The following is a 22,200-nucleotide window of genomic DNA, read 5'->3' as shown; positions in this document are numbered from 1 at the left end:
AGGCCAATGTCCCATCTAAGGCAAGGTGCCCAGGGCTATATTTCACTGTGTTTGAATAAAGGTATTATTCTCTGTTTCCCCTCTATATGAAGTTTGCCTAATTCCTGACCAATTTGGGTATCTTTTCAACTGTTAACCAAAATACTGTCACTTACATAATAATGTACATGTTCTCTTGTAACTGTAAAAATGTTTATATTATACTTGCCAACCAGGAGTGTGATTAAAATGTTTTACCTTTTCATGAATTTCTTGTGTGGACTGAGCATCACAAAATGCCACCGTGGCTACATCCTTCAGAATAGGCATTTCTACTGTACAATCCCTGCCATCCAGCAAAGCTACCAAAGGGCGTGGGTGCATGGGCCCATTCATGATCGGAGGTCGAATGCCTACAATGAAATAGAGAAACAGTATTATTTATAAATCGAGAACACCCATTTTTCAAAAACAAATTAAAGTTAACCTCTATATTTGTATGATAGCAAAGAAACATTTCAAGAGATAAAAGCCAGTAAATTAGGAACCGACTTGTTCTCAGCAGCAAACAATAAAAACAAGAAAATGCTGGGAAGCAGACACTTGACAGGTTTGCGTTGCTACATTCTGAAGCAATCGAGTAAAGTACTAGAGCAGCCTCAAGATCCTAGGCCCTGAACTGCAAAAGACTGAAAACAACAAGGAAATAGTACAGTCATTTGCTAAAGACAGGACCTCACTGCACTACTGAGTAGCATCTGTACAAAGCTTGGGTCAGGTGTCACTCTGACAGGATTTCACCAACTCTGAAATCTCAAAATAGCGCAACAAAAATATTCTGCAGGCAGGTGACAGTGAAATTTATAGAACAACGTAACATGCATTCAGTACACTGAGCATTCAGTTTATGATTACAGATAATGATCTGCCGAGACTGAAATCACACTGAGAAATAATTAATGCAATCCTGTGTGATTTGCTGAAGAGCCAGTGTAAAAGTTCATAATGCTGACCTAAAGAGTTCTCTTTTAAAATTTATGAATTTCGTAAAATTCTTCTTTGAGCTTTGTCAAAATTGATGCATCAGTACTTGGTTTTTTCCCTAAAAACAAAACCAATAGCAGCACTTAGGAACAACAGTATGATAACAAAGAAATATACATATTGAGTGGTGGGGGAAAGAATGAGTTAAGGATGCATTGTTATTTATTTTCAAGATTCCAAGATGCTAGAAATGAAAAAAATATTTAAGAAACATCATGAAAATATTTTGAGTATCTTTTTAATGGCATAGAAATTATAAGTACGCAAACCTGATTGAGGAAAGATTCCTGTAAACTTCAATAATATTAAATCATTACATTTATAGGAAAATGACTCTCTCAAAGAGACAATGAAAAATGAATACAAGAGGTAGGGAATACTGTAGTCTTTTCCACTACAGTACATACAGTTTGAACTACTGCAAGAGAAGCAGTCTTGAAATTCCTCATGTATCCATTATAATTTCTATACATGTGTTGTAGTATGAATTTTATATGCTTCGCATTTGCTAAACAATTAATCTTAAAGCTAATGCAAGAGAGCAAGGGGGGGATGAGGGTCCCTGCCCCCTGCACAGGTTCCTTGTTTCATGGGGCAGAGCGTGGGGGGCTGAGCAGCCTCTGTGGGACTGCTACTCAGTCTACTGTGCAGGTGGGTGGAAAACAGGGGAAGCCCTGACTATCCCGTGGAAAGTTGCCGGCCAAAAGAACCGAGTTGCTGTGGAGGGGGATCTACCACGGGCCCATACTAATAGTGGATTACTTCCCCACTAGAGCTGAAGTGCGGGGGAGTGGGAGTGGGGGAACCATTAAACAAATGGTGACTCAAAGTCACAATTCATTCTCTGGTCTGTTCCTGGGGCAGCGCGGCTACTTGTTGCCCCTTACTCGGCAGATTTAAATATACAGTCTAGCCCTACAGTATGATTTCATATTTAAGCCATTTACTTGCTCAAAGAGTATTTTGGTGAAAAAAAGTATTAAAGTCAGCAAAATTTAAATCCGCTTAATACTCTTTCCAATTATTCCTATATTCATGCTTTTTCAGATGGCACAAAATCCCTTGAGAGGCATCTAGAAATAACTCTTGGCTTCATTTTAAATATTACTAGATAATTTTGTCCTCTTTTCAAAAGCAAACAGCAGCAGGATCTCTCAAGCTTAAAGCAGGAGGGCAATGGATTTTACAAACCCCTTCGTATCTGGTCGCCGCCTAAATCTGTTTGGCCCCATTGCCTTCCCAACAGACTGGTCATGCCAATGGAGTGATATGATTACATGGCCGTCCAACATCTTGACAGATGAAAGAACGTGTGACAAAGTTAGTCTGATAGTGGTGCTTAGTGATGGCATGGGAAAAGAAAATGGAGTAGCAATGGCACTCTGTGGATGAGATGCTCATGAAAACCCTTCTCTCTCAAGAAAGGACCAAGCATATCAATTTTCATTATCAATTACAGTGGGTCTCCTCCTTGGTAAGACAGCAGGCTTCTATTTAGTGATATTTCTGGCACACACCACCAAGAATTTCAGTGCTCATTTCAATATACATATATTTGGATCAGCTTCAAAAATTAAGTATGATAGAAACAAAATGTAGAGCTTTTCTTTTTGGCTCTTCTTGAATCATGTATCTAGGATAGCCTAATAGTCATTTGCACCATCCACAAAGGACCATGCGTTATCCTTGACATTGGTAGTATTTTCTTATAAATACATCATACGCTAGTGCATGACACAGAACGTATAACTTAACAAATATATAACTTAACACCAGAAATTTACTTCCACTACCCTGACAACTACTGATCCTTTTCAATGGGAACTTCACTGAAAGCCCCCACTGTAAATTCACCTGGAACTTTGCCATGCTTTCAAAGTAAAGTAACTTACAGAATCCCTGCTGGTATCCTGATATGTAACCCAAAGTGCAATAAAGTACAATCACACTTTGAAAATGAACTGTAAAAATAGTAATTGTGGGATTCCAGGTTTATTGCCTTTCTTATCAACTGGTCACCTAACAAGTAAAAGATTTTTTTCTAACCACCAGTCCAGCAAACCTAGCCTGGGTCTGAGAGACAAATTGGATTCTTTTTTGGCTCATGCCTCATCACCAGTAATAAAGATACTTGCAACCAGAACTTTGGACCAAAACTACAGATGATGAACAAGCCAATATATATAACTCAGAGGAGCCCTCAAAAGTATGTCTCTCTCACCAACAGAAGCTGGCCCAATAAAAGATATTATCCCATCCACCTTGTCTCTCTAATAGTTTTGCAACACTAACATGAAAGTAACAAAATTTATTTTTGTCAGTAGGACAGCAGATATGACTCTGAATAAACACAGAGTACAGAATGGTTGAAGAAGAAAATGCCATTTTTACAATCACTTTCCAGACAAAGCCCATCTTAAGAGTTCACAAAATACTGAACTGCTAACTCAATAGAAAACCACTTTTTAAAACAGGGATTCCTCCAAAAGGCGATCACTAAAAAAATACACAAGGCCTGGTTCTGTTTTCATTTATGTCAGTGTAACAACATGGATTGTAACTGAGTTACACCTGACAGGTTTCAGAGTGGTATTCAGTATCAGCAAAAAGAACGAGGAGTACTTGTGGCACCTTAGAGACTAACAAATTTATTTGAGCATAAGCTTTCGTAGGCTAAAGCCCACTTCATTGGAGGCATGCAGTGGAAAATACAGTAGGAAGATATGTATATACATACACATACATAGAGAACATGAAAACTTGGGTGTTGCCATACCCACTGTAACGAGAGTGATCAGTTAAGGTGAGCTATTATCAGCAGGAGAAAAAAAAACCTTTTGTAGTGCGCCTCTTTAACATTGGCATAAGTGATGTATCAGACTCAGGCCCAAGATATAAAAGGAAAGGTACCAAAATTACGAAGTACACTTCTACTCTACAGAACTTCAGATTGGGTGTAGCCAGTAGTCCTCTCAGAATTTAAGCCTAACCAATGACTTTGACCATGAACACCCAGCTAATCCTTTGTTTGCCAAAGTGCTCCCTAAACTTCAGGCTAGATTTCCTGTTGCACAACTTCTCAGCATAAATACCATATAACTGAACTACAGACTAACTCAACACTTAAGTGAATTTACAGTAATTTCATCTTAATGGCAGTAACCATTTGAAGTTTACATTTGACAAACATGGTTTCACTATGAATCAGAGTCTTCTGAACAAGAAACCATTTCTTCCACCATTTGGGTGCATTCTGTATATATCTTATCTAGAAATGTCATGGTGTGCCATGTGTCTGGTCTCTGCAGCAAGCCCTCAGAGTGGCAGGATAAAGAAATGTGTAATCAAGAGCAATATTTTCCACGCTTGTATTAAAATAAAATATGCAACCTAATGCCAAAAAAAGAATAACTTTAATGTGGATAAAACGGGATTTTTCAACCACAAATACTAACTCAGATTTAAGAGCCAATTTTGCTTGGTTGGCTTTTGCAGGTATATGGTATATCATAGAATCATAGAATATCAGGGTTGGAAGGGACCTCAGGAGGTCATCTAGTCCAACCCCCAGCTCAAAGCAGGACCAATCCCCAACTAAATCATAATATAGGTAGAAGAAGAACTTTCAAACCATCTACCCCAGATCACAGCAGCTTCACAATGTATGATCAAAAAAAAATCTCAGTTTATCCTAACTCCAAACTTTCAGGAACCCCTACCAACCTGACATATTTTAATCTGAGCTTGATTTCCAGGATCATGAATTCGATTTCTCAATGCTTTACAATCTTCAGTATTCTCAGGGAAAATAGCATCCTGTCACTTGATCCTCATTTCCATGTCTTTAACTTTTCTTGCAGTCTCCTGTAATCTTGAACCAAAGCTTTTAAACTTCTTATCCACTGCAACCTCTGTAGCCTGGATCGTGTTCAAATTTTTACTAAAAATTAAACACAAAAAATACATTAAAACAACATTAAGGGTCTGACTCATACGCACAAAAGCGAGGAAATTCAAAGTTGAAGCTTCTCACGGCATCCTTACTTTTCCCCCTTTCACTGCTAGTTTTCCACCACACCTGCGCTGCCATCATCCATTAACATTCCACTGAAATCAATGGAATGTTAAGACATACATGGAACATCCAGCAGCACAGCAGGGGCACGCACTGTAAATGGACATACCTGGAATGTTCAGAGCAGCCATGTGATAAACTTTTTGCCTAGGTGTTGTAGGGTTCTGAGGACAGTTTGTGATCTCCTGTACCATACGGTGCTGGAAAAGCCAGACACATTACTGTGCATTAAAGATGGAGTGAGAAGACTTAACTCTGAATTTGCTGGTTTTGGTGGTATAAGTCAGGCCCTTAATGTTATCTAAATGTATTTAAGAAAAGAATCTTCTGCTAACAGCTCTAAATTCAACAGGCCTCATTCCAGCAATCACTGACACAAGTCTGTCTTGTCAATACATAAAATCATTAAGGCCAAAGTTTCAGCACCACTACAAGGCAATTGTGTCAACAACTGTTCATATTTTACTGAAATAAAAGATAAATAATACGACAGTACAATACGCATTCACATGCACAGTAGCTACACATGTGAAGAGTAACTATTACATATGGACACATAACAGTGCCTTTTAGAACTGAATATTAGGATGATTATTAAAAAAAACCAAAACACATTCAAATCTAGTGTGAAACCAGTTTTCAGTTACAGAATCAGACACAGGGTGAACCTAATACACAAGCAATGTGAGTGATTGCTTGGGTCTTCACACAGACTTGGGGATTCATGCCTGATCACCTGCTCTGGCACTAAGTTTGGAGAGGAAGGCATCTCATGCCCAATTCCCCTCATTCCTCTAGTAGTTGTGCCCTACAAATCATCCATCCAGCCCTTACATGAATCCACAGCATTTATTTTTCTTATTCTCTGGTAACTTAACAAATGGATAAGCCACCTAAAATTTGTTAAACAAAAATCCCAACACACACACACCCCATCGTTGCTGAACTAAGACCTTGTACACCAATTTTCAACGAGGGCTTTTTGGTGAAATAAAATGAAAGGTAGACGTAAACGCTGATGCTAAAATGAAAAATTCTCTGGGTCCTTAACAGACCATCTGTATTTTAGTCACTGATACTTTATTTTAAGCACTTTCTCAGCAACTATCACATAAAAAAAAACTGTAAGTAAAGTAGTCAGATTACACAAATAAAGGGAGATGTCTAATCAGGCTATCATTTGCAGCCATTCATTGGTGTTTAAAAACAACATAGAAGAAATAGAAGAAAAACAGCTATTAAGATTAACAATATTATTTTTACATTTGTCTGCCATTGCTTAACGTAACACTACAAGAATCATTAATTTTTGTCAAATAAAGCATCGATGTTAAAATGAAAGGGACACTGTCAGGTTTGTAGGCCTGAAATTTGACCTACCTTTCATTTTCTTATATCTGTTTGCAAAGTCCATGTAATTCTTTAAATGTGTTTTTCTTTTTTCAAAACAAATGCTTCAATTCTCTTTTTTCTGAAAAATATATCAATGCCAAAAAGCACAACACTCATGAGTAACCCTATAACAACAAACCAGAATGCAAGTGAAAAGGGGGGCAGGGAGGGCACTGGGAAGGAGTTTTTTCATTTTCAAGCGTCCGGGGGATATCATGAATAAGTATGTAAAATAATTATTTTATTATGAAAACTCCCTTGATAACGTCCTTTTAAAAGAATGTTTCCTATTACACTTGTCTTTTAAAATGGCAAAGTGGTTTTAATTTTAAAACAATAAAACACAAACTATTGAACTCCCTCCTCCCCCGCATTCAATTAATGGTAGTGTGGTGTTCTTTAACTAAGACATGCTGGGCAGTCAGGTAACTCATGAGCTTGTATCTGTAACCTGTGCACGTAGTTCTCTATTCCCTTTGGTTTCATCTCACCTTTTTTTCATCTAAATTGTAAATTCTTAAGCGTAGGGAATGTGTCTCTCATTTTTTTTTTAAAACATCTAGAAGACTTTTGGGCATTATAATAATAAAACCTTGGTAACATCATTACTTTCTTTAATTAATCTAAAACAAACAAAAATACATCTTATAATATGACTACAAAGTTGTCATAAATTAGGTTTGCTAATACGCCATTAGTCTTAAAATTAGTAGAAAAATACCAAATTTTACAATACTCATTTGTGGTCTTGCAAGACTAACTTGTAGGAAAATTAGAAATTTTGGAATTTATTTTGGGGCCACATCACTATGTGTTTGTAGGACATGTTCTTACATGATCCTGTTGCGTCCTGGTAAACCAAATTCTGAGAAGAGGTAAATGGCAATGTACTTACAAATTACATATTGCCTGGTAAACTGGTCAAAGAACTGGCTGTAAGAAAGAAAGAGGCAAAGTAGACTACCATGCACCATATGGATATTCAGGGATATGTAAAGTGCATGGAATTTACATACCATGAAATCATGGCCCAGTTGAAATTAATTGCAAAACTCCCATTGATTTCAGAGGGGCCAGGATTTCACGCTAAGGGGCAAGAAAGGAGATTTATCAAGGAAATTAGCAAATAGAAATACATAAGAGGAGGCAGTCGTGAGCCCCACAAATTTCCACTAGCTGGCAGATGAACTCTTCATTTCATTTCACTGGAAGTTCGGAGAAGTAACTGGTATATAGGGACATAAGGGTCAGATACGAAGCTTACTGAAATTGACGGAAAGAATTCATAGAATCATAGAATATCAGGGTTCGAAGGGACCCCAGAAGGTCATCTAGTCCAACCCCCTGCTCAAAGCAGGATCAATTCCCAGTTAAATCATCCCAGCCAGGGCTTTGTCAAGCCTGACCTTAAAAACCTCTAAGGAAGGAGATTCTACCACCTCCCTAGGTAACGCATTCCAGTGTTTCACCACCCTCTTAGTGAAAAAGTTTTTCCTAATGTCCAATCTAAACCTCCCCCACTGCAACTTGAGACCATTACTCCTCGTTCTGTCATCTGCTACCATTGAGAACAGTCTAGAGCCATCCTCTTTGGAACCCCCTTTCAGGTAGTTGAAAGCAGCTATCAAATCCCCCCTCATTCTTCTCTTCTGCAGGCTAAACAATCCCAGCTCCCTCAGCCTCTCCTCATAACTCATGTGTTCCAGTCCCCTAATCATTTTTGTTGCCCTTCGCTGGACTCTCTCCAATTTATCCACATCCTTCTTGAAGTGTGGGGCCCAAAACTGGACACAGTACTCCAGATGAGGCCTCACCAATGTCGAATAGAGGGGAACGATCACGTCCCTCGATCTGCTCGCTATGCCCCTACTTATACATCCCAAAATGCCATTGGCCTTCTTGGCAACAAGGGCACACTGCTGACTCATATCCAGCTTCTCGTCCACTGTCACCCCTAGGTCCTTTTCTGCAGAACTGCTGCCTAGCCATTCGGTCCCTAGTCTGTAGCTGTGCATTGGGTTCTTCCGTCCTAAGTGCAGGACCCTGCACTTATCCTTATTGAACCTCATCAGATTCCTTTTGGCCCAATCTTCCAATTGGTCTAGGTCCTTCTGTATCCTATCCCTCCCCTCCAGCGTATCTACCACTCCTCCCAGTTTAGTATCATCCGCAAATTTGCTGAGAGTGCAATCCACACCATCCTCCAGATCATTTATGAAGATATTGAATAAAACCGGCCCCAGGACCGACCCTTGGGGCACTCCACTTGATACCGGCTGCCAACTAGACATGGAGCCATTGATCACTACCCGTTGAGCCCGACAATTTAGCCAGCTTTCTACCCACCTTATAGTGCATTCATCCAGCCCATACTTCCTTAACTTGCTGACAAGAATACTATGGGAGACCGTGTCAAAAGCTTTGCTAAAGTCAAGAAACAATACATCCACTGCTTTCCCTTCATCCACAGAACCAGTAATCTCATCATAAAAGGCGATTAGATTAGTCAGGCATGACCTTCCCTTGGTGAATCCATGCTGGCTGTTCCTGATCACTTTCCTCTCATGCAAGTGCTTCAGGATTGATTCTTTGAGGACCTGCTCCATGATTTTTCCAGGGACTGAGGTGAGGCTGACTGGCCTGTTCTCATTCTCATTCACTTCAGTGGGGTTTGGGTCCACCCCTAGAAATGCAGATGCAGCAAAGTACTTAAGCACTTGCTTCACTTTAACCATGTAAGTCCCCCTAAGCCAATGGGGCTACTCATATGCTTAATGTAAAACACATGCTGAAGTGCTTTGATGGAGCAGCGCCTAGGTCAGGAGTAACAGTGATCTATGGGTATGAATGCACTCAGCTTTCTGTTTACCAAATTTGGGTAAAAATCAAGTAATTTTTTAAAAAACATAACAGACCTAAAAGGTGTGGTTTCTGGATCAGCGCTCACCTGATGATGTAGGACAAGTTTGCGTGACTGCTTTGTACATCCTCTTGTTAATTGTTTTGCCTGATACACACCCCATTCCTTCTCATTGGTATGTATATTACATTCATTTTCCACACCCAATGAATGTCACATTGGTGCAAATTACATTACTTTACCACTTACATCCAATATATGGCCAATGCCACCAAAATGTATGTCACTGCAATATTTGGCCCAGTGATTTCCACAGGATTGAGATTCACACACACCACAGCTGGATTTTGCCAGTGAGAGGAAGTTCCACCAGCACTCAGTCAGGCAGTGTTATACCAGACAGATGCAAAGGATATAATGACAGGACACTATGTGACTGACTACACGATACATTTTTCCTGTTGGACAAATCCAAACAAGTCGACTCAGTGGTCCTTCTTAAATAGACAATATTTCCACACAGTTACCAGACAACAGTGGCTGCGTCACTATGGACACAAAGTCTTCAGGCAAACTTGTCACAGGGTATAAAAAAAAATAATTCCCTCAACTGCTCAACATATTTTGCAGCCCATAAGCAGAACTAATGGTTATGTAAATAGGAACAAAATAATGGCCTGACAAAATATTCTGTTCATTAAACATTTACTTCAAACAGCCACATGAAATCTGGGCTGGCACCACTTTCACATCTGTCACCAAAATTCACACGTGTTAATGTCTCTGTGCTAGGTACGCTATGATGATATGCCCAATGTTAACTAGAGCTTTTCAAAACAAACCTTGAAACAATATGAATCACACCTTTGTACTGTCAAATTAATGAATGGCGATAACACAATGTGTGACCGAAGAGAATGTTTTAATTGTATATCACGATGAAATAACCCAACACACTCAGAAACAATTACATGAAAGAGACCGTATCAAAAATAGTAATAAAAGCACAGTAAACCAGCTAACTATAGTGTACGCTGAGTGCCAACATTCTGGAACCGCCATTTTGAGATGACAAGAACTTAAAAGCAGGCCTCATAAAAGCAAAACTATTTCAAGGACAGAGCTTTTCATGGACATGCAGGTTCAATGCCAATGCACAGTAAAGACTTTGTTAGGTTTTATCACTGACGTGAAAAGAGAAGGAAGGAAGAGAAGGACATTAGAGACTTTTGATATTTGTTATTTTGAGAGGTTGTATATTTGCAATAATGGCACGAATACGGTATTCGATTCGTGAAACTGAAGCTTTCTACATTTGTGGCCATTGTCTCACTAAACTATAGATTCATAGACCGCAAGGCCAGAAGGAATCATTGTGATCACCTAATCCAGGGGTCTCAAACACGTGGCCCACGGAGTTATTTGCTGCGGCCTGCCAAGCTCCCCGCGCCCCCCTCCTCCTGGAGTTATTTCCTGTGGCTGCCAAGCTCCCCTCACACGCCACCCCCTCTCCCCCCCCAGCACACCGTGTCCCTGCTACTCTGCCTACCTCCAGGCTCTTAGGGCTTTCCAGGAGGGAGGGGGGAGCCGCGCGCCCAGGGGAGGCGGCGGAGAAGAGGTGGGGCAGGGGTGGGGATTTGGTTGGAATAGGGGCATGGAGCGGGCAGAGTTGGGGTGGGGACTTTGGGGAAGGGGTGGAGTGGGGTGGGGCCAGGCTTTTGTATCTTTATATGAAAAGGTGTCAGTGATGCGGCCCTTGGGCCAATGTACTAGTCCTCATGTGGCCCTCGTGGTGATTTGAGTTTGAGATCCCTGACCTAGTCTGACCTCCTGCATAATGCAGGCAATGGAATTTCCCCTAGAACTAGCAACATGTCTACTCTACAACTGGAGCTTTTACTTCCTTAAACCCCCAAAAAACATTCCAATCAACCTGATGGAAAAGCTAGAGACTTATGAAATCACTTTCTGCTCCGAAGTCACAACCAAGTTTCCTATGTACATTACATGGGTCCCACCTCCTTTCTCTCTTCATGCTTTGACTTAATAAACTATTAAGATCTAGAGCAGGGGTTCTCAAACTGGTGGTCGGGACCCCTCAAGGGGTCACGAGGTTATTACACGAGGGGGAGGGGGGGTCACAAGCGGTCAGCCTCCATCCTGAAGCTTTGCCTCCAGCGTTTATAATGGTATTAAATATATAAAAAAGTGTTTTTAATTTATAAGAGGGGTCATAGTCAGAGGCTTGCTATGTGAAAGGCATCACCAGTACAAAAGTTTGTGACCCACTGATCCACAGGAAGACAGAAAAACAAGTTGCCTGTTCATTTTAATAATTATTAGGGCTATCAAGCGATTAAAAAAAAATTAATTGCGAATAATCGCACTGTTAAACAATAATAGAATACCATTTATTTAAATATTTTTGGGTGTTTTCTACATTTTCAAAATATATCAATTTCAATTACAACACAGAATACAAAGTGTACAGTGCTCGCTTTATATTTATTTTTGATTACAAATATTTGCACAGTAAAAAAAAAAAGAAATAGTATTTTTCAATCCACAATGCAAATACTGTAGTGCAATCTCTTTATCATGAAAGTTGAACTTAAAAAAATGTAGAATTATGTACCAAAACCTCACTACATTCAAAAATAAAACAATGTAAAATTTTACAGCCTGCAAGTCCACTCAGTCCTACTTCTTGTTCAGCCAATTGCTCAGACAAACAAGTCTGTTTACATTTGCAGGAGATAATTCTGCACACTTCTTGTTTACGTCACCTGAAAGTAAAAACAGGTGTTCTCATGGCACTTTTGTAGCTGGCGTTGTAAGGTATTTACGTGCCAGAGGCGCTAACGATTCATATGTCCCTTCGTTCTTCCATCACCATGCCAGGGGACACACGTCCATGCTGATGAGGGGTTCTGCTCAATAATAATCCAAAGCAGCTTTCTTTTTTGGTGGTTTGGGTTCTGTAGTTTCCGCATCAGAGTATTGCTTTTTTAAGACTTCTGAGTGCATGCTCCACACCTCATGCCTCTCAGATTTTGGAAGGCACTTCAGATTCTTAAACCTTGGGTCGAGTGCTGTAGTTATCTTTAGAAATCTCACATTGGTACCTTCTTTGCGTTTTCTCAAATCTGCAGTGAAAGTGTTCTTAACAACTTCTGCTGAGTCATCATCCAAGACTGCTATAACATGAAATATATGGCAGAATGCGGTCAAAACAGAGCAGGGGACGTATAATTCTCCCCAAAGGAATTCAGTCACAAATTTAATTAACGTTTGGTTTTTTTAACTAGCAGCAGCATGGAAGCATGTCCTCTGGAATGGTGGCCGAAGCATGACGGGGCATACGAATGTTTAGCGTATCTGGAACTTAAACACCTTACAATGCCAGCTACAAAAGTGTCATGCAAATGCCTGTTCTCACTTTCTGGTGACATTGTAAATAAGAAGAGGGCAGCATTATCTCCTGTAAATGTAAACAAACTTGTTTGTCTTAGTGATTGGCTGAACAAGAAGCAGGACTGAGTGGACTTGTGGGCTCTGAAGTTTTACATGGTTTTTGAGTTTTGAGTAACAAAAAAAATTCTAATTTGTAAGTTGCACTTTCATGACAAATAGATTGCATTACAGTACTTGTACAAGGTGAACTGAAAAATATTTGTTTATAAATATTTGCACTGTAAAAATTATCAAAAATAATATACACTGATTTCAGTTACAACACAGAATACAATATATATGAAAATGTAGAAAAATATCCATAATATTTAATAAATTTCAATTGGTGTTCTATTGTTTAATAGTGCGATTAATCACAATGCATTTTTTAAATCATGATTAATGTTACTGTTAATTGCAGTTAATTCATGCGATTAATCGACAGCCCTAATTATTATTATTATTTGCTGATTGTTAATTGCAGTGCGCGCTCAATTCTGCGCAAGTCCCAAATATCAAGACAGAAGAACCTGCCCTGGAGAATTTACAATCTAGAAGACAGAGGAGCAGACTTCAATGGAGCTATGATAATTTACATCAGCTGAGGATTTGCTACTAAAAAGGTAAGATGCACTGGAAGGCTTAGAGAAAGAGATCGCTTTTGATTACACTATTTCATCTCCCTACTTCAGTCTATTTGTCTTTTAATTTAAGTTTCTGGGTCTGGTGGAAGGAGTGGGTCTTTGTACAAGTCAGCTGGTGAAACTAGTTTTACAGATTAGTTGCAAACACTATTCCAAGATGAAGTCAGATTGTTTGCCTCCTTCCACGTGGTTTTTAATTTTAGGGCCACACTGGAGCTGGACATGCACTGCTGTATATAGAATGGGAGAAGCAAAAGAGTGCCAGGAACCCTTCATTTGCATCTCTATACAGAGGCCATTGCAGTGCTTTACTTGAGCATGGATAGAATAGTGCAACTACTAGCCATCTCAAAACTAGGGAGTGCAGCGAGGGCAGGATCATATCTCTGACTGACCAGAAGAGGCTGGCTGGACACAGATCATAGAATATTAGGGTTGGAAGGGACCTCAGGAGGTCATCTAGTCCAACCCCCTGCTCAAAGCAGGACCAATCCCCAACTAAATCATCCCAGCCAGGGCTTTGTCAAGCCTGACTGTAAAAACCTCTAAGGAAGGAGATTCCACCACCTCCCTAGATAACCCATTCCAGTGTTTCACCACCCTCCTACTGAAAAATTTTTTCCTAATATCCAACCTAAACCTCCCCCACTGCAACTTGAGACCATTACTCCTTGTTCTGTCCTCTGCTACCACTGAGAACAGTTGAGCTCCATCCTCTTTGGAACCCGCTTGAGCCCGATGGTCTAGCCAGCTTTCTATCCACCTTATAGTCCATTCATCCAGCCCATACTTTTTTAACTTGCTGGCAAGAATACTGTGGGAGACTGTCAAAAGCTTTGCTAAAGTCAAGGAACAACATGTCCACCACTTTCCCCTCATCCACAGAGCCAGTTATCTCATCATAGAAGGCAATTAGCTTAATCAGACATGACTTGCCCTTGGTGAATCTATGTGGTCTGTTCCTGATCACTTTCCTCTAAGTGCTTCAAAATTGATTCCTTGAGATGAAAGGAGGAAATGCATATTGCTTCCTACCTAAAGGTGGTGGAGCTGGTCTGGCAGAGTATAATCCCAGGGAGTTCTAGGAGGAATTCTGGCTAAAGTCTGCCAAATTTCTTACTTGCGACACGAGCTGCAGGATGGCTCTGCAACACCCACTCCTGCAAGGGCTGTGGCTTAAGTCACAATCTTGTTTATAACTAGCAGGAAACAGGGCTGATACAGATGCATAGCAATGAAATAATTAACAGTCAAAGGGCTTTACATTTGGTCTTTATTTTCTCTGTAGTCATAGTCACTTTCCAATTACTGATGAGTTTAAGTGTCCCAAAATAAAGAATTCAACAAGAACACCATGCCGCATGACCCAGAGACATCCCTGAGAAGCACCAAAATGTAAGCACTGTATCCCTTGTATGAAGCTATTGCCACTTTCCTGTAAGTGGAATACCTCTGCAGTAGGCTCAGAAATTGCATATTATATATATTAAAAACCCTTTATTTTAAAATATGATGTTTTTTTAGAGGACATGGTGGGAAGTGCACTTTCAGATGGTGGCACTAAGGGAAGTGGGCGTAACTTTCTTTTTCAAAGGTTAGGGAACTCCTACTGACATGAACAAGAAAAACAATCTGCTTTAACAACAGTACTAAGAGCAAAATGATTAGCTCTCCTAGTCGTTCCAACAACAATCTATATTATGCCAAGATATATATCAAGGCACTTTACCAAAGGAGTACTGGATGTATCCTGAGTCTCAGAAGCAGAGCCTTTCACCTCTAGGAATGTGGTTCAAATCTGACCCAGGCTGGAGAAGCATGGCTGAGTTTCTCTATGAAGTGAGAAGAGCTGGTGGTCTCAGTCTAGCTCTTAATGGCAACTGCCCATATCGCAAAACAAACAAGTAGCACTGTCCTCTACCACAGTGATTCTCAACCAGGGGTCCAGGGATCCCTGGGGGGGGGGCCTGTTTCAGGGGGTCCACCAAGCAGGGACAGTATTAGACTCACTGGGGCCCAAGCCAGAAACCTGAAGTCCTACCATATGGGGCTGACACCCGAGCCCTTACACCTGGGACTGGCATCGAGGCCTGGGCAACTTAGCTTCCTAGGGGCCCCCGTGACATGAGGCCCCAGGCAATTGCACTGCTTGCTACCCCCGAATGCCAGTGCTGGTTGTTGCGACACAGGTGAGCCTTGGGAGTTTTTTTATAGCATGTGGGGGGGGGCGACGGGGGCTCAGAAAGAAAAAGGTTGAGAACCCCTGCTCTATCACACCATCATAATTAGCACCCATTGCTGGCAATTGATGAAGACTGGGTGGTCATGTAAAGTGAATTCAGGATGCAACATACTCAGGAACCTTTGTCTTTTGATTTGTCAGTAAAACACCATATAAACTTGAACAACTGTGCAAATGAACAGAAAATAATAAACCTTTCCCTCCCTCTAAAGGTTATTCCCTCCAGAAGAGAAGTAAGGTATACAACACAGGGAAGTTTTCATTACCACTGCCTGGGCTGCAGGTATTTTGTGGATAGAAGATGTCAGTTTATAGGGCTGTCAACCCAGCAGCTTTCATGAGAACTAATTACACAGAATATTTTAAAGACACCACTGAAGAGGCACGACAACATTTCACAATCCCGTCTGTAATGATGATTATTCTCCTTTGTGCTTCTCTCTGTGTATATTAGGTATTGGACAGGGATGCTGTATCAGGCAGGGTAATCAAGGTGGGGACAAACATCAAAGGCTACTCCACCCCTCATCCCAAACACGAAAAGCAATTTCTACAGCAGCACACCTGTACTTTGACCTAGAACGTTAAGAGGCACTCCTTGTTTTTCTTATCAAAAATGTTGAGAATAAACAAATATGGGGCTTTACCAAACCAAATCAGTTTTACAATGTTGAGGGTTTTTCTTTTAAGATTAGCTGAATACATTGAAAAATAAAACTGAACTCTTTTTACATTTTGAACACTTAACTCTCGTCAATGTCTTTAAAATGTCACTTCTTAAGATTTTGTTTTTAGGAAAGCTTTCGTTGTGATTCATCTCCCCTTCAGCTAAATTCACACAGCTATTTGTGGCAGCAATCCTTCCAGTGAAAAAAATAATGACTCTTTTTTAGGGATGGGAGAAGGGAAGAGAAATAAAAATCTCTCCCCAAAGATTTACAACTAAAACTCTGAAAAATCCCCAGGCATTTAAAAAGATCACTGTCATTAGAAACCTCCACTCAATATAGTATTAAGGTTTCTGTAAATGAGGACAATAAACTCTCTCAAATTACACTGCATTATGCTCTTCTGCATGCCAAAGCAACTCCATCAACACTGATCCAGTACAAGGGGCTCTTTAAAGCTCCTTTAATCCCCCGCCCCCGAAGACAGTGACCTCTTTGCTCTTCTCTGTTAATATCTGGAAAATAGTTGATGATTATCACAAATCAGAGGATAGCTCAGTCTTTTAAAAAAATAAATCTAAGAATATGAAGGATAAAGGAATCAAAGACTCATCTTCCATCCAATATATTCTGTAGGCTAACTCATGGTAGCTGAGCTAAATCTTCAGTAAAGAGAATTTTTTAAGAGATGTTCATTCTGAAGGTAAGCAAACAGGATGTATAAAAATGACTAGTTCACTGAGACTGGGCCAGCAACAACAGTGTAACAGCCAAATAAAACAGGCAGTTTACGGCAACAGCTTGGTTTAGATTACCAAATTACATTTAATCACAATATAATAAATCATACCATGATGTGAGATAAATGTTCTAGTGAGTTTTTCTTCACATGCAATTTAGAGTTTCAGTTATGAAGGGGCTGGTCCCAGCACCAGAGTTAAAGTTGTGTTGAAAGTACAGTGAAAGTGGGGACCTATTCCCATGATTTGATGAGAGAAGCCAAACATATCCTTCTCACACATACCACTTTCTAAAGGGTTCTAGATGTGATTTTTGTGAATGTTTTAAGCGTTTCCACTGAATTGGTTAAAAGTCGGAAGTATTAAAAAATTATCTAATTTTGAATTTTTTTTCACTGGCTTTTTGATGTTTCTTGTAGTTCTTGATGTTCTCACATAGTTAAAAATGGTTAAAACTTAGAAACTTCCCTAATGGGACTAGTCACATGAGTAAAATTACTCTGTATGAAGGATAGGGGCCATGTAGTGTAAGCTTTTTAGGCCACAGATATTTACTTATTTCTGTGAAGTGCCTAAGACGTTTCTTAGTGTTTAAAAACCCAACAACAGTCTGGGAAAATCATGGAAAATGTGTTACCGAGGGCTTGTCTATAAAGTGGGATAATGCGCTCTACTGGGGTGTGATTTCTAAAAAACAATCAGCATGTTGCACATCCCTTGGTCTGTGCAGAACTTGCTGGTGCGTGCTAAAGGTTACCTAGTGTGCTTTAAGATAGCACTAGTTCACACAGCACTACGTTAAAGTGCACCTGCAGAGTTTACATAGACCCATTAATGGACATTACCCCACCAGGTAGACAAGCCCTGATTCTACTAAAATCAATTACAACAAAAGATCCATTTCTGGACAATGTGAACAATAAGCCTTTTCCCTTTCTATATCCTGCATTGCTTGTTAAGTTAAAGTTACAGCTACAATACTATATATTCTTGTTTTTGAGCCAGAAATCGGTTGTATTTTAACCCTGCTGGAACATGAAAACTGTCTAATTTGATTCAGAAACAATTTTGGAAAACAAATCCAAGACTACAATCCCTAACAAATAGAAGTTAAACTCTCAGTCAGCAGTATCATTCTGACATCTTCCCGTCATTTTTTATCTTAAAAAAAAAAACAAACTTATTACAGCCTTTGTGTCCACCAATCTGCAGACAAACACTTAGGAAATCTGCCCACAGCATACACGTGCGTCATATAAATGTCATCTCCCCCTCTCTAACTGAAACTTCTTCCTCCTCAGTGACAGCCTAAAACTTCTGCAGCATTAGAAAGGTTATGAAAAACAGAGGGCAGACAAAGCCTGACCTTAGTAACCTCCCTTCAAAATAAAGATTAGATTGGGTAGTAACTAGGTAGGATGCTAGAGTTATGTTACTAATTTCTTCCCAGTAGTTGCAAAAAAAGCATTTTCCAAAGAAAGAAATTGTAATTGGTCTTCTGCTGTATGCCTACATCACATGCTCCTCTGAAGCCAAGAACAAAATGTGGGGTAAGCAGGAAAAAACAACAAAAAAAACAATGCAACTCCAAAAGTTGCATACAAAAAAATAAAATTGGCCACTGCATTTCCAAAAAACCAAATTGCTAGTGCATGTACTCAAAAAAGTTTGGAATCTTTTGGTTATCTTCCAAAGGTAACCAAAACATCACCAATTTAATGGAAATCAAATCAAATCAGACTATTTGATACATATTTTTTAGTACTCAAAAAGAGCCACAGCAACAAGGAAATTTTGGACAGCAAATGCAGCAGTTTCCCTCCCCTTGAAATCTCAGGAAAAAGGGAAGGGGGAAAAAAGGCCACTTGGTTGGCCAACACAAGTGAATAATTTTCAGAAAATCCCCCCAAACCAGATTATTACCATCTTCTATAACAAACAAGAAGATGGTGAGGATAACCCTGCTGGTGAGGCCCAGAAGGAAGAGCAACAGATCTTCATCACTAATTTAATTTTCCATATCACTTTGGAAGTTCAGCCTACGATTAACTCTGAGAGAACAACTGAAATGTAACTGAATCAGCTAAGGTGTTTTCATGGTGGCACTTTACAAAGAAGGAGAGGGAAAAAACTCTGAAGTAAGTTAGTACGGCAGCTTTCTAGCATTAGCTGCATGCAATGGTTTTATGCTTACTATTAGGTATTTACCTTTAGTTTGAGACAACAAAATCCCTCTTCACCCCAGAGTAAACTCTGAGCCAGTTTTACCTCCTGTAGTGTTTTCCCCGTGGACTTTGACCAGATAGATTAACCTTTAAATTCTTTATGTCCCAAACAACTTAGATACGGGTGAAGAGCTATTACCCATCCTTTAACCTGTAGGGTAAAAACAAAAGAATCTTTGAGAATACCTATGGACCACCTTTCTCAAGAGAAATTTTTACATCTGTAGAGTGACTCAGAGGAGAAGACACTCATTTAACTAGGAAGTAGTAAAGGAACTGAGATGAGGGGACACAGAATTTACAGTGGATAACCTTGATAATGTAGTAGTATTGTCCAGTTGCTAAATGTTTCTGGAAGCATATTTCACTTCACTGTTCTTATCCCTTTGAAGCACCAGTTAATCTTACCCAGGATTAGCAGTTTTGGTTGTGATAACGGATATAATGTATTGTGAATACTAATCCTTTTTGGCCTCTCTCCACTAAGCTATTTCTCATTGCTAGAGTAGCAATCACTTTGGAATGGAAGGCTTCCACTGATATTCCATTCACTGAATGTACTTTCAAGTCCTGGAAGCTCATCATAATAAAAAATGATATCTTTTATGCAAATTATGAACAGGGCAACTCCTCATTCAACGTATCCAGCACCTGTGCCTAGAGCAGGAGCGGGCAAACTTTTTGGCCTGAGGGCCGCATCGGGTTTTGGAAATTGTATGGAGGGCCGGTTAGGGGAGGGGGCTGTAGCCCGGGCCCTACCCCCTGCTCCCTGTCCCCTGACCGCCCCCAGAAGCCCCGCCCTGACTGCCCCACGCTGCCCCATCCAACCCCTCCTCTCATTCCTGACAGCCCCCCCTCTCCCCCCGGGACCCTTGCCCCATCCAACCACCCCTCCTCTCTGTCCCCCGACTGCCCCTTGCCGCCCCATCCAACCCCCCCTCACTCCTGATGGCCCCCCGGGACTCCTGCCCCATCCAACCACCCCTCCTCTCTGTCCCCAACTGCCCCTTGCTGCCCCATCCAACCCCCCCTCACTCCTGATGGCCCCCCAGGACTCCTGCCCCATCCAACCACCCCTCCTCTCTGTCCCCCGACTGCCCCTTGCCGCCCCACCCAACCCCCTCTCACTCCTGATGGCCCCCCGGGACTCCTGCCCCATCCAACCACCCCTTCTCTCTGTCCCCTGACTGACCCCAGAACCCCTGCCCCTGACTGCTCCCCACCGCCCCATCCAACCCCCCTCCTTCCTGACTGCCCCCCCAAGACTCCTGCCCCCATTCAACCCCCTTGTTCCCTGCCCTCTGAGTGCCCCCCATCCACCCCCCTGCTCCCTGCCCCCTTGCTGCGCTGCCTGGAGCACTGGTGGCTGGTGGCATTACAGCTCCACCTCCCGGCTGGAGCCAGCCACGCCACCGCGCAGCACAGAGCACCGGGTCAAGCCGGGCTCTGCAGCTGCGCTGCCCCAGGAGCTCGCTGCCTTGCCGCCCAGAGCATTGCACCGGCGGCGCAGTGAGCTGAGGCTGCAGAGGAGGGAAAACAGCCGAGGGCAAGCCTCCCGGGCCAGTAGCTCAGGAGGGTGCCGTGGGCCAAATGTGGCCCGCAGGGCGTAGTTTGCCCACCTTTGGCCTAGAGGCCAACCAGGACAGGGACCCATTCTGCTAGGTACTTTACAAACATAGAGAAAAGTACAGTCCTGGCCCTAATACAATCTAAAATATATAGAATATCCCAAACCTACAGAAGCCAGTAGACTTCACAAATTTCCCCCCTTAATAGCATAATCTCTTTTCTGATAACTTTAATATTACTTTTTATATTTGTTTTTACACATCTGTTCTCTGGGCAGCCTCCAGAGTTCTGTTATAAACAATGCTATGTGATGTGAATCTTTTACCACATACTGACATTTAACTTACTTAAAAAAGATTAAAAATGGAACTAAAGAATAAAAAGAACAACTTTTGAGTCAAAAGTTACCTGTAGGACAAGGTGGTTGGTGGCTTAGTTCTATCAGGATCGATCCTGTAGTCACTGCAGTCCATGGGAGCGTTCTTATGGATATCAATGAATGCAGGATCAGACCCTGTCTTTCAGATCTAGGTACTTTGGTTCAAATAAACAGGGCAACTAAGTAACATGTAACGTTATTTTGGTGATTTTATCCTAATCTTTGGTAGGCATCTGCCCACATCATAAAATTACAACAGACTTGACATGACTGGCAGCTGTTGCTCAAAAGAAGTCCAGAAATATAAGGTGTATTTCTCATCAGACCTGAAGTGCATTTGGGAGAATTTTGTGGGTAAAACTTGTACAGATCTTGCTTGAACTATATATACATAGTGTATCATTCCCTCCCTTTCACAAGCATTAAATCAACTGGAATATATTTAAATACATATTTTTAAATAAATAAAACATACAGCAGAGACTCCTGGATTTATAATTTGATGACATATTCATGGAATCTACTTTTGTAAATATATGTCCAAAGCCATGCTGAATATAGTTACATCTATACAAGAGGTACACTACAGAATGATGACGTCAAGATTCCTTCAGCACTTCAAATTCACTCCTTCATAGTCTTACCCCCAAAGAAGTGGACGCTCCGCCACTAGAGCAAACTTAAATATAAAGGAAGCACTAGAAAACGTACTGTATTATTTGGTGAGTACTGACGCTACATGTTGTTCTCGAAAGAACATAAAGAAAGACAAAGCTCCTACCTCATGGAGTTTACAATCCTGCACTAAGATAGGAAGAAACTAGACAATGTGATCGCTTTTCCATCTCTAATTTCTAAGAGTTAGAGCTAAACAGAGGTTCCGGCCGAGTGCCACCTTCGCAGGAACACCAGCAAGATACTTCCAAGGGT

The 22,200-nt window shown here is 40.9% G+C and overlaps 1 protein-coding gene across 17 annotated transcripts in view; it reads right to left on the bottom strand.

The window, feature by feature from the left end:
• The window catches only part of CTBP1 (C-terminal binding protein 1), a 431,872-nt gene that overhangs the window by 50,804 nt on the left and 358,868 nt on the right, over positions 1 to 22,200 (bottom strand). For 11 of the 17 annotated variants that reach the window (XM_084626461.1, XM_084626458.1, XM_084626459.1 and 8 more), the window contains one exon: positions 238 to 392. In XM_084626461.1, the coding sequence (XP_084482587.1) occupies positions 238 to 392 (155 nt within the window). Of the gene's footprint in view, positions 1 to 237; positions 393 to 4,746; positions 4,964 to 6,478; positions 6,570 to 19,305; positions 19,474 to 22,200 lie in introns of those variants that run through there. The other 6 variants (XM_084626450.1, XM_084626465.1, XM_084626452.1 and 3 more) reach the window with 4 other exon arrangements.

The sequence above is a fragment of the Lepidochelys olivacea genome (genome assembly GCF_965140295.1).
Source record: "Lepidochelys olivacea isolate rLepOli2 genome assembly, chromosome: 4".
NCBI lineage: Eukaryota > Metazoa > Chordata > Testudines > Cheloniidae > Lepidochelys > Lepidochelys olivacea.
The sequence above is the reverse complement of the archived record's forward strand: the minus strand, read 5'-3'. Positions and strand labels throughout refer to the sequence as shown.